At 36.6% G+C, this 17,228-nt stretch overlaps 1 protein-coding gene across 1 annotated transcript in view; it reads left to right on the forward strand.

Annotated features, from left to right (window-relative positions):
• Nucleotides 1-16,937, forward strand: part of LOC123516335 (uncharacterized protein CG43867-like) — a 769,337-nt gene extending 752,400 nt beyond the window's left edge. The window contains 9 exon segments of the mRNA XM_045275612.1: nucleotides 845-1,083; nucleotides 1,703-1,880; nucleotides 2,295-2,450; nucleotides 2,567-2,658; nucleotides 2,797-2,944; nucleotides 8,243-8,379; nucleotides 8,567-8,794; nucleotides 9,977-10,112; nucleotides 11,404-16,937. Coding sequence (XP_045131547.1) covers nucleotides 845-1,083; nucleotides 1,703-1,880; nucleotides 2,295-2,450; nucleotides 2,567-2,658; nucleotides 2,797-2,944; nucleotides 8,243-8,379; nucleotides 8,567-8,794; nucleotides 9,977-10,112; nucleotides 11,404-11,637 — 1,548 coding nt within the window. The 3' untranslated portion in view covers nucleotides 11,638-16,937.
• Nucleotides 16,938-17,228: the final 291 nt, after the last annotated feature.

Below are 17,228 nucleotides of genomic sequence, written 5' to 3' on the forward strand. Positions count from 1 at the left end.
AAATATGTGGTGAGTGAAAGGTAACTAAAAATATTTTCTGTTTATTTCTTTTGTGCAGTACTTTGCATTATTTTATAGGACTATTTTCATGTATTGTCATGTCTGTAGGGGTGAATTTCGACGTGCTGGAACACATCCCCTATTATTACATGTTATAATGGGTTCGGTATACGGTAATTTCGAATTGCCATAAGGTTTTCAGGAACGCATATGTACTGTATAATGAAGACTTACTGTATGTGTGTGTGTGTTTCACTGATCTGCTGCAGTCTCTGACGAGACAGCCAGACGTTACCCTACGGAACGAGCTCAGAGCTCATTATTTCCGATCTTCGGATAGGCCTGAGACCAGGCACACACCACACACCAGGACAATAACTCCTTAATTTACATTCCGTACCTACTCACTGCTAGATGAACAGGTGCTACACGTGAAAGGAGATACACCCAAATATCTCCACCCGGCCGGGGAATCGAACCCCGGTCCTCTGGCTTGTGAAGCCAGCGCTCTAACCACTGAGCTACCGGGTGTGTGTGTGTGTGTGTGTGTGTGTGTGTGTGTGTGTGTGTGTGTGTGTGTGTGTGTGTGTGTGTGTGTGTGTGTGTGTGTGTGTGTGTGTGTATACCAATTGTTTGGTCTGAATAACTTAGATGAAAGTATGTATGTTACTACGTATATTTATTAGCATTGGACTTAATTGATCATACTTTTCATTCCTATGAAATTCCTTCCTGCATCAACAGTATTAGGCTATGTGTTAAGAAATAAAAAATTGAAGCATTTAAAATAAATTTTTGACTATCTCAAGCAACATATATTCATTATAAAAAATTTTCTTCCCAGAATCTGCTTCTTTGTGCAACGCAGTCACTGTTTCTGTGTGATTCCTCGGGAGCACAAAAAGCTTCACCCACCCTGGGGAGTGGACAGCCACTGCCAGCTGATCCTAAGATCAACCCTCCATCTTACACATTCATTCAAGGATGGCAGTTCCTGGCACTGGCTGTTTCACTCTTTGTTCCTAAAAACAACAAGTTATTGTGGTATCTCAAGCTTCATCTGGAGAGAAATGCTGATACTAAGTAAGTTCATTTAAATTAATTTGTAGGATGACTTATTCATACAATGCAGTTTCTAGCCTTTACTTTTTAAATCATGTTTTTAGTACTCTCTTAGGTAATGCACTCTTGAAACATAACTGTCTTTATTAACAATTTACTCCTTATATTTGCTTATAAGTTTTTATTGGATTGGTAAATTACTGTCTTTTGAAATGATTTTGTTGCTTTTCACAATAGGTCTCTTTTCCAGAAATAATGTCATTAATTGTTGAATTTACATCATGTTATAATCTCTGATTTCATTTTCTTATCTTTTGTGTATATGTTTAAGTTGCAAAATTCACTCAAACTCATTTCATGGTTTTTTTTTTTTTTTTTGTGTGTGTGTGCTATTTTGGTTTATAGAAGAATACAAGGACACTGATGGGTTGAACATGATGTTTATAAACCTATCATATACTGTATATCACCCTTATTTATTTGTGTGTTTTTTCTCATTTGTTTATTTATCTATTTTATTTATATTTTATTTTATTTCTTTTATTTATTTATTTATTTTATTTTATTTATTTATTTATGGATTGATTGATTGATTTTTTCTTCTTTTTTTTTTTTTTTTTTTTTTTTTTTTTTTTTGCAGATCTGAGGTAGGAAAATATGCTGCATATTGTCAGCGAGCTCTTGAGCGAACCCTAGAACATGGAGGTCGTGAGGCCAAACCCTCCCGTATGGAAGTTCTCTCTATCCTGCTGAAGAACCCATACCACCATTCCCTCCCCCATGCTATACCCGTCCACTTCATCAATGGAACCTACCAAGTGAGAACAAAATGCATGAAGCTGCTTTGGAAATCTTGTATAGTGCTTAGATCTCAAAACAGCATTCTATTTATTTACTAATTTTAATTACTGGCACTGTATTTCCTTTGCCTCACGAGAGGCACAAAGGAAGAAAACTAGATAAGACAAATTTAGGAGATTAGGGATTCCTTCTTCTTTGTCTTTCATCCTATGATGAAGGCAGATATAGAGCGAGAAAAGACTTGTTAATGCCTTGCAAGAAACAAAAATATTAAAAAGATCCTCACTTCTTTCATGCTATCCCTTTAATTGTTTTAATACATTATACAAAGAATACAAAGGCAAGTAGTCCACATGCTGTATCTTGGTGTGCTGTGTGCTTATTACATTCCTAAAATTCTTCTGCAACTAATGGTGTATCTGTTCATTCAGGTGATTGGCTTTGATGGTTCAACAACCATTGAAGAGTTCCTGTCATCACTGAACCATGAGATAGGGTGTCGGGATGTTCAGCAGTCAGGATTTGCTCTCTTCTCAGATGATCCCATTGAGAAGGACCTGGAACATTGCCTGAACCGAAATGCCAAGGTTTATCAATTGCTGTGTTTTTCATCATCAGTATCGTCTTGAATATGATGTCTTATAGTATATTATATGTATTGCCACATAACACAAATAATGGTGTATTTTCCCTATGTTTTCAGTTATGTGATGTCATATCCAAATGGGAGACAGCATTGAGAGAAAAAGGCTCTGGAAAGTTTGAAAATACCAAAGTTATACGTCTCCTTTATAAGTAAGTAAATTAAGAGGTGTTTGGTGGTTGTACTTTCAGCTTTGCATTAATCTTTAAGATATCATAATTTGTATATCTTTTTGAAGACAGAAAACTTAGCCTACAATTCTAGGTATTGACACCTTATCTCTTACACAGATCTCGATTATATTACCGAGCTGCTGCTAAACATGAAACTGACAAGGAAAAGTTGCTGCTGTGCTACCAAGTAAACCAACAGATACAGCAGGGCAAGTTCCCAATTACCTGGGAATTAGCATTAGAATTAGCAACGCTCATGGCACAGGTAACTACCATATACTGTTCATATTTACTTATTTTTGTGTTTCATTTACAATTTGTAAACTACTAATCAGTTACACAGGTTAGGTTCGTGATGTGTTAGGACACAAAAAGTAAATGACTATGAACACCTCTGATTGGATAGCATGAATTTTATATGGTAACAATATATATATATATATATATATATATATATATATATATATATATATATATATATATATATATATATATATATATATATATATATATATATATATATATATATATATATACATACATACATACATATATACATATATATACCGCTTAACGAAGGGATTACGTTCCTAAAAAATTCTTCATTAAACAAATTTTCGTTAAGCGAACCAATTATAACAAGTTTAACCCCTGAATTGAACTTACTTCCATTGAGAGTAAACAATGCGAGAGTGCATCATAGTACAGTGAGAGGTTTAATGAAAGTAAAAATTATGAAGTTAAACATTTAGGCAGTTTAATTTAAGTCATTATAAAGTACACTAATGTATGTATGTATGTAACATTATAATGTTGATGATCTTGAATTTATGTAGGGAGGGAGAATGAAACAGGAAAGACACTAACCGGCAACCTGTGGAATTTATGAAGGGAGGGAGAGTGAAACAGGAAAGACACTAATCGGCAACCTGTGGAATGTAAACAAAGGACGCATCATTGTACTGCATACAAAACTTATGTACCACTTTTCCACAAGGCTTTTCATTTTATTCATTGCAGAGTTACGAGTTTAGGTGGTTCTTTTAGCTTGCAAGGAAGATACGGTCTCACCAGCCTTCTTAATAGAGTCTTGAAAATAGTAGAGACAGTAGATAGAGTCAAGATGGTGGCGAGCAATTTTATTAGTTTTCTCGCCTCTCTCGTGTCTGTGAATAATATCCAGCTTCACTTTGAGAGTAAAAGACTTCCTGGTCTGTAATCAGTATTCACATACTGATTGCACTTGGAAATTCAGTAAATGAGTAAGTAGTACAAATGGTGTTCTGCCCACAAGCAACTCTTCTTCTTTGCAGTGCAAGAAACCAGAAGTCTCTAGATGCTATGGTTACCAAAATATCACAGGTTGAATGAGGTGCCCTTGGCTAGAGCGATAGAAAACGGGGCCCTTGTATCTCTCTCTCTCTCTCTCTCTCTCTCTCTCTCTCTCTCTCTCTCTCTCTCTCTCTCTCTCTCTCTCTCTCTCTCTCTCTCTCTCTCTCTCTCTCTCTCTCTCTCTCTCTCTCTCTCTCTCTCTCTCTCTCTCTCTCTCTCTCTCTCTCTCTCTCTCTCTCCTGTCGCCTGTTCTGATACCACTCTCATTCAAATGTTGTCTCCCCGCTACATGGCGAGAGACCCGAGGTGTAGAAGTAAGGCGCACAGGAGAGGTGGGGGAATCAGACACCGTGAAATCACTGTCGCTACCACCATCCATCGTGGGAGTTGGTGACACAGTCACATATAGCATATGTTTACTCCTGATGAATGTTGCCAGCTCACAAGCAAAGAAGATGGGAAGAAAATAGCTAAAATATAGCCCAAAAGCGCCTAAACGTCTATCGACGTGCCCTGGGTCTTGTGTGATAAACTTCTATCGACGTGTCCCGAGTTTTGCGGGTTAAGTTGTTATTTTGGGCAATACAGTACAGGCGAGGCATAGTGGATAAGGTGGTGAGCGTGGGATCGGGCAGACGTCCACGCGTAGGTTCGAATCCCACCAAGTTCAGCCTTAAAACACTTTGCCATTTGTCGAGTGGTTTAAAGTTACCTACATATCACCATGATACCCAGGTTCTAGGTGGTTGCACTCTAGATGAGCTTGGACGGTGATATGGGCCCTAATATGGGTACCACTATAAATAAAATTGCCTGCGCCACTAACGGGCGGAAGCTGAACAGCGCTTCCATACACTCTTCAAGTATGCCTACAGGCGCTATAGGCCTTACCGTAAAAAAAAAACACCCGCTTAACGAAGGGGTTAAGTTCCTAAAAAAAACCTTCGTTAAGCGAAACTTTATAAAGCGAACCAATTATAACAAGTTTAACCCCTGACTTGAACTTCCATTGAGAGTAAACAAAGCGAGAGTGCATCATAGTACAGTGAAAGGTTTAATGAAAGTAAAAATTATGAAATCAAACATGTAGGCAGTTTAATTTAAGTTATTATAATGTACACTAATGTATGTAGGTATACTTAACCCTCAGCTATCGCGGCCAATTGGGGCCGAAATAGCCGCGCTATAGCCGAAAACGCGATAGCCGAATTGATCTTGGCGGGAAGGTGGTTTTTGCCAATGAGCGCTCAGATATCCCATGACGTCATGGCTGGGTGCGCGATAGCAAGCATCTGAGGTCGCGATAGTGAAATTTTAGCAGCTTTTCATGGGTGCGTGATAGCAATAAAATGCGATAGCAGAAGTCGCGATAGCCGAGGGTTGATTGTACAGGCAACCCCCACTAACGAAGGGATTATGTTCCTGAAAAACCCTTCGTTAAGCGAATTTTCATTAAGCGAACCAATTATAATAAGTTTAACCCCTGACTTAACCCCTTCAATACGGTGATGCCTATGTGGGCGTCATGAAGCCCCAGTAGCAAATACGGTGACGCCTACATAGACGTCATATTTCTTTTCTGAGCTTTCTTCAGTTCAGTTGTACCAACTACACACGCCGTATGCTGTCCTTGAAATCCTAGTGCTCCTCCCACCATCCTTGTCTCCACCAATCACTAAAGATAAGCTACATGCGTCCTGCCTTGTGTCTAAAATTACCCAATGGCATAGACTGTTCCCATCTCTCTCTCTCTCTCTCTCTCTCTCTCTCTCTCTCTCTCTCTCTCTCTCTCTCTCTCTCTCTCTCTCTCTCTCTCTCTCTCTCTCTCTCTCTCTCTCCATCTCTCTCTCCCCATCTCCCTCTCCTCCCTCCCCTCTCCTCTCGAAGATAAGTTACATACGTCCCGCCTTGTAACATTCGTGAAAACACACACACACACACACACACACACACACACACACACACACACACACACACACACACACACACACACACACACACACACACACACACACACACACACACACACACACACACACACAACTAGGTAAATACAACTAGGTAGGTAAATACACACAAATACAAAACAACAAATTTTCTAATCTCTCTCTCTCTCTCTCTCTCTCTCTCTCTCTCTCTCTCTCTCTCTCTCTCTCTCTCTCTCTCTCTCTCTCTCTCTCTCTCTCTCTCTCTCAAAGATAAGCTCTCTCTCTCTCTCTCTCTCTCTCTCTCTCTCTCTCTCTCTCTCTCTCTCTCTCTCTCTCTCTCTCTCTCTCTCTCTCTCTCTCTTTCTCTCCGAAGAGAGAGCATCCACTTTCCTCTTGAAGGCGATATAGTGACTAAAAATAGCAGCATAATACACAAAGACGACAAGTATGACAAGCTTGCAGTTTCCCTTTGGCGGCACTACCACCCGTATTTCATACAGGCGGGCTTTTTTAACATCGGGCGAAGGGGTTAAGCTTCCATTGAGAGTTAACAAAGCAAGAGTGCATCATAGTACAGTAAAAGGTTTAATGAAAGTAAAAATTATGAAGTTAAACATTTAAGCAGTTTAATTTAAGACTAAGTCATTATAATGTACACTAATGTATGTATGTAACTTTATAATGTTGATGATCTTAAATTTATGAAGGGAGGGAGAGTGGAGCAGGAAATACGCTAGCTGGCAACCTGTGGAATGTACACAAAGGGGCGCATCATTGTACCGCATACAAAACTTATGTACCACATTTCCACAAGTTCAGGTGGTTCTTTTAGCTTGCAAGGAAGATATGATCTCACCAGCCTTCTTAATAGAGCCTGCTGACTTGAAAATAGTAGACAGTAGATGGAGTCAAGCACGGTGGGAAGCAATGCTACTAGTTTTCTCGCCTCTCGTGTCTGTAAATAATATCCAGCTTCACTTCGAGAGTAAGAGACTTCCTGGTCTTAGCAATGCTAGGCGACATTGCAGGGCATTTTGGTGGCATGTAGAGCAAGGGAAGACGAGCTGCTGCTGACGCTGTTATTGTTTTGAACAGGGGGAGTGAGTGGTGCGCGTTTTGTCCATGAGAGGCGCTGGTGTATTCAAAAGCCTGTCGGCTTGCATGATACGGCAGGGCTTTCAAATTTGGAAAAAATTACCTGGATAAAATTTTGTTAAAGCGAGTTTGGTGTTCGTTAAATGAGCAGATGGTAGTAAAATTAAAGTTTCATTGTTGTGAAATTTTGTTGTGTGAGCCTTTGTTAAGCGGGGGATGCCTGTACGTAACTTTATAATGTTGATGATCTTAAATTTATGAAGGGAGGGAGAATGAAATGGGAAAGACACTAACCGGCAACCTGTGGAATATAAACAAAGGGTGCATCATTGTATCACATACAAAACTTATGTACCACATTTCCACAAGGCTTTTCATTTTATCCATTGTAGAGTCATGAGTTCAGGTGGTTCTTTTAGCTTGCAAGGAAGATTTATGATCTCACTAGCCTTGTTAATAGAGTCTGCTGACTTGAAATTGGTAGAGACAGTAAATGGAGTCAAGATGGTGGTGAGCAATGCTACTAGTTTTCTCACCTCTCTCATGTCTGTGAATAATATCCAGCTTCACTTCGAGAGTAAGAGACTTCCTGGTCTTCTTAGCAATGCTACAAGACATTGCAGGGCGTTTTGGTGTAAGTTGAGCGAGGGAAGACAAGCTGCTGCTGACGCTGTTATTGTTTTGAACAGGGGGAGTGTGTGGTGCGCGTGTTGTCCACGAGAGGTGCTGGTGTATTCAAAAGCCTGTTGGCTTGCGTGATACGGCGGGGCTTTCAAACTTGGAAAAAATTACCTGGATAAAACTTCGTTAACACGAGTTTGGTGTTCGTTAAACGAGCAGATGGTAGTAAAATGTAACCTTCGTTGTAGCAAAATTTCGTTGTGTGAACCTTCGTTAAGCGGGGGTTGCCTGTACATTTATATCATGCATACAATAAACATTGTATTTATCTTATATTAAATCTATATTTGGTTGGTATTTAAAGCATGTTAATTTTTGGGGGGCTAAATTCTTATCACTAGAATGAATTAATTCTATTTCCATTAATTTATATGGGAAAAATTGATTTGATATACAATTTTTTTTATATACAACGATCATCACAGAACGAATTAAATTTGTATGTCAAAGTACCACTGTATATACAAAATATGAGGTTTCATTCTAATGGAACACTGCAATGTATATAACATGGTTTTCTTTTATAGATTGACATGGGAGAAGTGAACAGTGAGAGGTCCAGAGGGTCTGGTTCATCAGGCCCCTCAACAGCACACGTCCAGCAGGCTTTCAACAAGTTCTACCCAGCCAGGTATAGGGAAGACCTTTCAGATGAGGATGCAAAGTAAGTCTGCAGTCTACCTCTTGACTTGAACTTTCATTAAGTGAATGTAAAGATACTATGTGCATAAATTTATAGGTAGCATGATTTATGTGGCTGAAAACCTGTAGAAGTTATGGTGATATAAACTTGAATATACATAGAATGGATGGTGATAAATATCAAGTTTTATCATTTATTATCTTTACAGGAACTTGCTCGATAGTTTACAAGAAAAGTGGGTCAGTTTACGAGGAAGATCACAGAGTGACTGTGTACGCATTTACTTGACCTGTACCAGGAAATGGCCTTATTTTGGGGCTACACTATTCCCTGCTGCTACTCCTTCTCCTGATGGTCCCCCAACCCCTGTGTGGGTGGCAGTTAGTGAGGATGCAATCTCCCTTCTGGATTACACCACAATGGTGTCTGTGGGAAGGTAAGAATGTGATCTGCGTTTAGAATCTGATTATATATATGTAATTGTGAAAAACAAGACAAGATCTATGCTCATACTGTCCTGTTTTCATATCTACTATTATCAAATTTGGTTTTGAATTCAGGAATAGTTGTTTCATAGACCACAACCTCTACATCTCTGAATTTTCCTGCCATAAAATTTTTTGGGGCTTATTTCTTTGACCTCTCGTATCTTTAATATCCAATTCAAATAAACCATCTCTGTGTATTCCCTCCATTACCTTTGTAGATCAAAATATTGCATATGGACCACATTTTTCTTCATTTCTTTTACAATAGATTGTTTGAAAATTGTTGATCCTTTATATGAAGGCCCCCAGAGCCAGACTGATGTAAGGGGCCGCCGTGGTACAGTGGAACCATGCGCTTTGGGGTCCGAGGGATCTCCAAGCGCACGGGTTCGAATCCTGTCCACGGTCCGAGTGTAGGTTGGGCTTCCTCACTCGGGGCAACGGTTTCCTAGCGGGTGGGCTTTGAGATAGGAGGTACCCTAAAACAGTATCCCCTTTAGCCCATAAATTCCCGTGAAAAGCCCACATGGTATAAAAAAAAAAAAAAAAAGTGACCTTTTGGCCAGAATTATTATTATTATTATTATTATTATTATTATTATTATTTATTTTTTATTCATTTATTTATTTATTTATTTATTTATTTATTTATTATTATTATTATTACTTTTTTTTATTGTCTTCTCAAACCTTCCTACCATAATGGGAGAGTGTGAGAACAGAATGTATCCCACAATATGGTTAAAAAATCCATCCAAGTGAAATTTTCCATGGAATCTTTTTGTCACACATGAGTGATAGCAGTGAGTTGCCAGGGCAAGAGAGAAGTAGCTCCCTCACCACAACAGTGTGGGAAGAGCCATCCAATGAATACTTATATTGTGTGTCATGTGTCATACCGGAACATCTCCCATCACCACACTTGCACACTTATCACTCTCCCTCAGCCTGCTCTCTACCCTTAAATGATATGCTACTGTCTTAATTTTGCATTTACACAACACATAAGCCTTTCATTATTATGGCAGACAATAACATACCCCCTAAGGAGTCAGTATCTCCAGAAGAAGAAAAGAATGCTAAAAGACAAAGAAGCATGTACTATTACATTTGAAAATTTTTCATTACAGGTATGGATATAGCTCTGTTGTTACTTTTGGTGGATGTCAAGAAGACTTTATGTTAGTGGTACATACACCTGAAGAGGACAGTGCCCACCACCCTCCAGGCACACACAAGCTTTTGCTGTGTATGAATAAACCAAAGGTAATTTTCAACATTCATTTAAACTGTGTATGATTATGCATGTTTTATGGACACACACACACACACACACACACACACACACACACACACACACACACACACACACACACACACACACACACACACACACACACTACTGATAAACTACCTATATTGTAGTAGATGTACTGGGTAAATTAATTTTGTTCTATGTATATAGGTGTGACAGTGAAGGCAAACTAAAAATGACTTGGGTTTTGGTGATCTGATAATCTTTCAGAATTTTATATACTGCCCTGACTGTTCTGTTAGGTGTGTGAAGAGCTGTCTCCCATGGCCATTTCTTATATCATCTTACATAATAAATTCCAGTTTCCATAATGCTCTAAAAAAAGGAACTGTTATATGTATGGATTTTCATTATTACTTATGTTATTAATGTATTATGAACCAATACATCTTACGAAATGGAGATAGTAATATATAATCTTAAGCTGGAGTCAAATTCTTTATTATTGCAAGAAGTGGCTGTAATATATAATCTTAAGCTGGAGTCAAATTCTTTATTATTGCAAGAAGTGGCTGTAATTTCCTCTTTATCCATCTAGTATTTTTCACACTCACTCTGGAAAATTTTGAAATTGTCTATACATTAATTGAATGAAATGACATGCATTTGTTATTAAATACAGATATTCATGAATGTTAAGGCATCTTCATCTCTTTTGGGGCCTTGGAGCTTTTTTGATAAAAGCAAAGAAACTGGCAGATACATTGGTTATTCTTCTTAATGGTTGTTGCCTCTGAAGAAAAGCCTGCTTAAGAGATTTGTCAAAAATGACCCATATTGACTAAATATGACTCATAAAACTTGCTGAATGATACTGTATGACAGTTATGAGACAAAATGTCAAAGCATCTCTTTGCTGTTATTTTCACAGTATTTGCATGCTATGGGTGTGTTCTTCTCTTACATATCCCTACTTATTATCCTAGTTTATCTAGACAGACTACTGGTATTGTAATATGTATATGTAAATATTTCCGATTATAAGCAATCACAGAGCAAGAGGAAACTATGATGTTGTGAGCATGTGTAACAGCTTCCCTGTTCACAAGTCATTCACAGAGGCAAAAGCAAGATTCCTTGCCCCATTCCTCAGATTCTGCCATGATAAGGCAGCATTGTATATCATATATCACTTCTCCAGACTTTTCTTACTTTAATTGTGGTCATAAGTTTATCACCACCTGTATGATAAAGGCAACTTAATTGTTGATGTTGATTTGTTCTCTATTTATTATACTTCAGATCCTTGAGCTCACTCTTCTGATAGCTGACTACATGAATGCCCTTGGTCGCCCCATCCCCGGCACCCCGCAGACAGGGACCCTGACCCGTCATGGATCCAGAAGGTCAGCACGCTCACACATAACCTCCATCCCAGGGCAGCCTGATCTGCTCAAGATGACAACGGAAGTAGATCACAAATTGCAGCGCCTTGATGCTAAGCGGAGAGCACCAGTGGACTCCTCTGTTGTCTGACCCTCAGTTCAGGCTCGGGCATCCTGAGTCAGGTTCATGCTCGGCCCCACCGCCACACTGTGATAATGGTTCACTTTCCTCCCAGTGTTCTTTCCTGTTTCTGAGGAATTTTAATCAAATACTGAATATTGATAGATAAATTCATCAACATTTCAGTTACAAGGGGGAATAGGTAAATAGTATTGCATGATAAGCAACATTACCTAATGTGAATTTAAAACATCTTTTGTGGCCGAGCATTATCATTAAATAAACTTAATTAGCTTCTCATAGTGAGCAGTTTATATTACTTCAGCTTCACTTTTTTTGTATTTTTTTACTGAAATTATATTTGGGATGATAGATCTATTTGAAACTGTGTGGGGCACAAAATTGAGGTTTTATAATCATTGTGAAAAGATAATTGCAGGTCCTACAGCTAATAATGTGCCTTATGCTGCACTGGATATCAATGAATAGGAGTCACATTTCTTTGAGTTACATTAATTCTGAGAGTGCACAAATGTAATGATGATAGAGTTGCCAGAAATACCACGAATACACAATACTCTGAAGTGCTAAACAACACTAGTCCATTGTACACCTAGTCGTGAAATGAAAGTATAAATCCTAATTAGGTAATAAACACAGCCATCACAAGAACAATAGATCTGACACTCATCATAATGGATAGTGCTACAATCATAGAATGGTTTTTATTGCATCACACATCTGTATCTCAACTAAAACAAATTGACTGCCACAAAATCTTAATGAAAACACAAGGGTGCTTCAGCTTTGACAACTTAATGCTGCATACCAGTGAGACCTCTTCTATATTTTTCAACCATAATGAATTGAATCCATGTTTATGCAAGAAGATTAAATTTAGTAAAGTCACACACACACACACACACACACACACACACACACACACACACACACACACACACACATATATATATATATATATATATATATATATATATATATATATATATATATATATATATATATATATATATATATATATATATATATTAGACAGTCCTTAGGTTGAGACCAACTGTCCTTCATAACATGATTACATAAAATGTGGTCATATGCAGACTGCAGTACATCTATTAGGAAGAAATATATATTTTTTTTTTTCAGGAACACATACATAGGTGTTACATATGAAAAAATTATATGTATATTATATTTTTCACACATGTCAAATCCCTAATATCCATAGTCACATTATATAGTACACTGCATTATATTGAACAAGTTTTAGTTTGCAGATATCTTTTTAATGTCGGGTACAAAATTCCATTTTATAAAAATAGAGCTGTTGATAATAACCAAGCATAGACTGAGCTACTATACATTCATTGATACAGACATTGGTATAAACTTTTCTCTAATTATTGTTATTATTTCTTCAGTATTGTTTTTATGCTTTACAAGATAATGAACATTTACACATTTTATGATAAATTAAGTGTTCCTCACAAGAAGTGTATTTATATTATGTTAATGTCATTGTGATACAACCCAGTTATACAAGTAAAATATTTCCTATAATTATTGAAATGTCATTAATGAAAATTTGTGCCATAAGTAAATAATGTAAAGAGCAAAAGGCACACTTATATTCATGCAGCATCACTGAGGGGAATGAAATGCAGTAGATTAATGGCAACAAGGAGAAAATACCCAACTGTACCATAGTAGGTAAATGAGGAAATGAATTTCTTTTTAAGGATCATACAGTATATTGTTCAACATACATGTTAACACATGATTTATGAGTCTTGTATCTAGCTTTTTTTTTTCCATCATATTTCATTGATAATATGGATTGTAATAAATAACAAAAATTAATTTCTGTCAACTTTGCAATGATCTTTCTTTTTTTTCTCTCTCTGTCTCTCTGAAAGCAATGTTGATCTCATTTACCACCATTCATGTGCCCTAATGAGCTATCAATGATAAATGGTAGTCTACATTAGTAATTATGACTTGACTTCTGTTGCATTAACTCACACCAGTAATCAGAGTTGTATCTAGCTTTTTTTTTTTTTTTTTTTCATCATATTTCATTGATGATATGGATTGTAATAAATAACAAAACTTAATTTCTGTCAACTTTGCAATGATCTTTCTTTTTTTTCTCTCTCTGTCTCTCTGAAAGCTATGTTGATCTCATTTACCATCATTCATGTGCCCTAATGAGCTATCACTGACAAATGGTAGTCTACATTAGTAATTATGACTTGACTTCTGTTGCATTAACTCACACCAGTAATCAGAGTTGTTGAGAGGGAGGAACATAAAAGTGTTAGTCCATCACTTTCCACCATGGCTAACAGATGCACAATTGCACATGTTCACAGAATGATTTGTGACTTCCACACTATTACTGCACACCATCGTAGTGAAGGGAACATAGTTTACAGACTAACTGATAAAGAAATAGTGAATGAATTACTAAAGACTATGTGGTAAGAAAGATCAATAAAACAATCTCAAGTGTATAGATGAGTTGTTTTGTGGTTTCTCATTTGATGGCTGCCAATCCTCATATTGGGATTCCACAGCTATGACATCAAATATTTGGAGGACTTAGTAGGAATTTATCTGATATTGTACATCACAAAGTCTTAAAATGAAAATTGCAGTGATTTTCTTGGAAAATCACTTTTAAGTAAAGAGGAAATATTGCAACTACTATGTAGTAATCTTGCATTTTCTTTAGCTTTTACATGTCATATCATGATGTAATGAAGATAACTCTTTGAAGCTGTTAACTATTTTATAAATAGTAATGTGATGCTGTTATAAGATTGCTTCCCAGTTAATATACCTCTTACCCTACAGTATGTGTACACACATTGATTCTTCTACCTTGTATGTATATGCTGGTTTATTTTAAGTATTTTGAGTTAGCTATATAATAGAAGTTGTGTAACCATCCAAAGCAAGTTTCATTTAAAACATGACTAAGGGAGGTTGGCAGATAAACAATGAAAAGGAATAGTAAATCAAGAAAATATAAAGAAATAGCTTACATTTTTAGTCTGAAAGTACAGGCAAATGAATTTTATAAGCATACATTCTATGACAGGAGTCACAAAATCATTTAATAGCTGAAGTGTTCATATTATCATGTATTTGATCAGGTAGTATTTTGGCTGCAGTTGATTAGTTATCATCATCATTGTCACTACCACCATTATCATCACTATCCTTTACCACTGTCCAGTTGCTTACACTAAAAAGACAAAAAAAAAAAAAAATCTGAATTGAAAGGTAACACCAATATTTTCAGTTGAATATAAGACAAATCACTTGAACTTAGCCACATATCCAATCAGTTGTAGTCCTGGGCATTGAAAACTTTCTAAAGATTCTAACTGCATACAAACATAAGAAAACAAAGGAAGGTGCAAGAAGCTATCATGGGAATCCCTATGTTGGGTTCCTATATTCTTTGAGGGAAAGACTTTGACTCCTAACTAACTCTTCATGTCATCTGAACACAGGTGGTGGCATAGTGGATAAGGTGGTGAGCGTGGGATCAGGTAGATGTCCATGCGTAGGTTCAATCCCACCACATGCCGCCTTGAAACTTTGTCATTTGTCAAGTTGTTTAAAGTTACCTACTTGTCACCATGATACCAAGATTTTAGTTGGAAGTGTAATTGCCTTACACCAAAGATGCATTTGGGTGGTGATATGGGGCCTAATATGGGTACCACTATAAATAAAATTGCCTGTGCCACTAATGGGTGGAAGCTGGACAGCACTTCCCATACTCTTCAAATATACCTACAGGCACTATAGGCCATAATATAAAAAATAAAAAAAAAGTAAATAAAAAAAAACAATGCTTGCACAATGAGAGTGATCATAATATGTTGCCCTTTTTTTTCCTGTAAGTAAATCTATCTACCATTGCCAAACCAGAAAGATTATATGAAACATTGTAGATTGATCAGACTATGGCTGTGTTCACAAGTTAAATCCAAGATAGGTTAAATGTGAAACTTTAACCCCATTTCTATAATTTCCCCAGACATATTTAAAGCATCCTTGCTTATTTTTTGCAGCTTATTGTGTGTCTGAATTGGCTCATACTGCACAATATACTAAGTCAGTTGTTTTAATTATTCATTGTTGTGTTTGATTTTATGATGTAGTACTGAGAAAAAATATGAATATAACCCAAATAGTTCCAACTACTATGGTACAGTAGTTACAATACTGACACAATGATGCTATGTTGCAGTAAAAATAATCCCCATATATTATTACAGGTCATAAACATGTAATTTTTTTATGAAGATTGATAAAAATTTTACTTCAGAGGAACATTTTTTAGTCAGGTCATTCTTATGTGTGTGTATTGTCTTAGGAATATGAATGATTATTGTGATACTCATACACATGTATAACATATGACTTTAAACTATTACAGTATTAGTACTGGACGGTGAAACTTAAAGCTATGAATGATATATTTTTAGTAGGGTCTTGCTTGGAATAACAAGAAAAATTTAAATAATCATAGAAATTTTTATCAAACAATGTTACAACTCATCAATAGTGGCAGCAATTGGTTTCTATGATTATATATTTTTTGGGAAAACATTAATATGAACCTTTATATATATTATTTGATTGCATTTACTTTGTCATGTGTTCAAACCACATAATTTTGTACTAGTTTAATTTTTTACTGATGATCAAAGGTGCCATAAATACTAGTCAGAATTTGTAATAATTTTTCATCCTATTCCACCAAGTCTGATGAAGTATGCCTTCCAAGATTGTATAACTAAGGTACAATGTAAGGCTTCATGCTATGTATATATATTTTTTTTAATGTAGTAGCTTGATTATGTTAAATAGTGACTGCTGTGAATGGAAGGCTTGCCATTGTAGCTCATGGAACAGAACATTTATTGACTAAAACCAGAGACGGCAGTTATATATACAATTAATGGTCAACACGTTTAGTCATTTTACAGACACAGAGCTTTAAATTGATGTGTACAGTTTGTGAGTTTTGTATGTGGTCTGTATATCCCCCATATGGTTTGTGGAGAAAGCCAAGGGAATGTTCCTGCTATGCCTTATTTTTTTTTTCCGTTTTGGCATTTCAGTAGTTATCATACAGTCATATGTAATTAATATGTATGTAGGTAGTGACTTAAAGGCACAAACTGTGCATACATTACCATGTGTGTGTCACACATTGTTTCTTTTACTTTCAATAAATGTAGAGAAAATAATATGAACACTGGTAAATTAATAAATATTTTCTATCCCCACATTATTCCATCACTGGTCCATATATCCCAAATGTCTCCATCCTGTTTATGCCTGACCACTTATTGCTCAGTTATATCTGTATACCAAATTGAGATTCCTTTTAAAGAGGAAAGCATTGTAGATATGAAAATATATAAGGAAGGGGTCTTTAAATCCCCTCACTCCATCCCTCTTAATCATGTTTTATGATGTGCAAAGAATGAAGCCAGAATTTTTCCATCCTGATTGGGGAGTATGTAGCTAATGTGGCCTCAGATGGATTACTTGTTATGACCAGAAATTCTTTAGTT

This window comes from Portunus trituberculatus, chromosome 40, assembly GCF_017591435.1.
Source record: "Portunus trituberculatus isolate SZX2019 chromosome 40, ASM1759143v1, whole genome shotgun sequence".
Classification (NCBI taxonomy): domain Eukaryota; kingdom Metazoa; phylum Arthropoda; class Malacostraca; order Decapoda; family Portunidae; genus Portunus; species Portunus trituberculatus.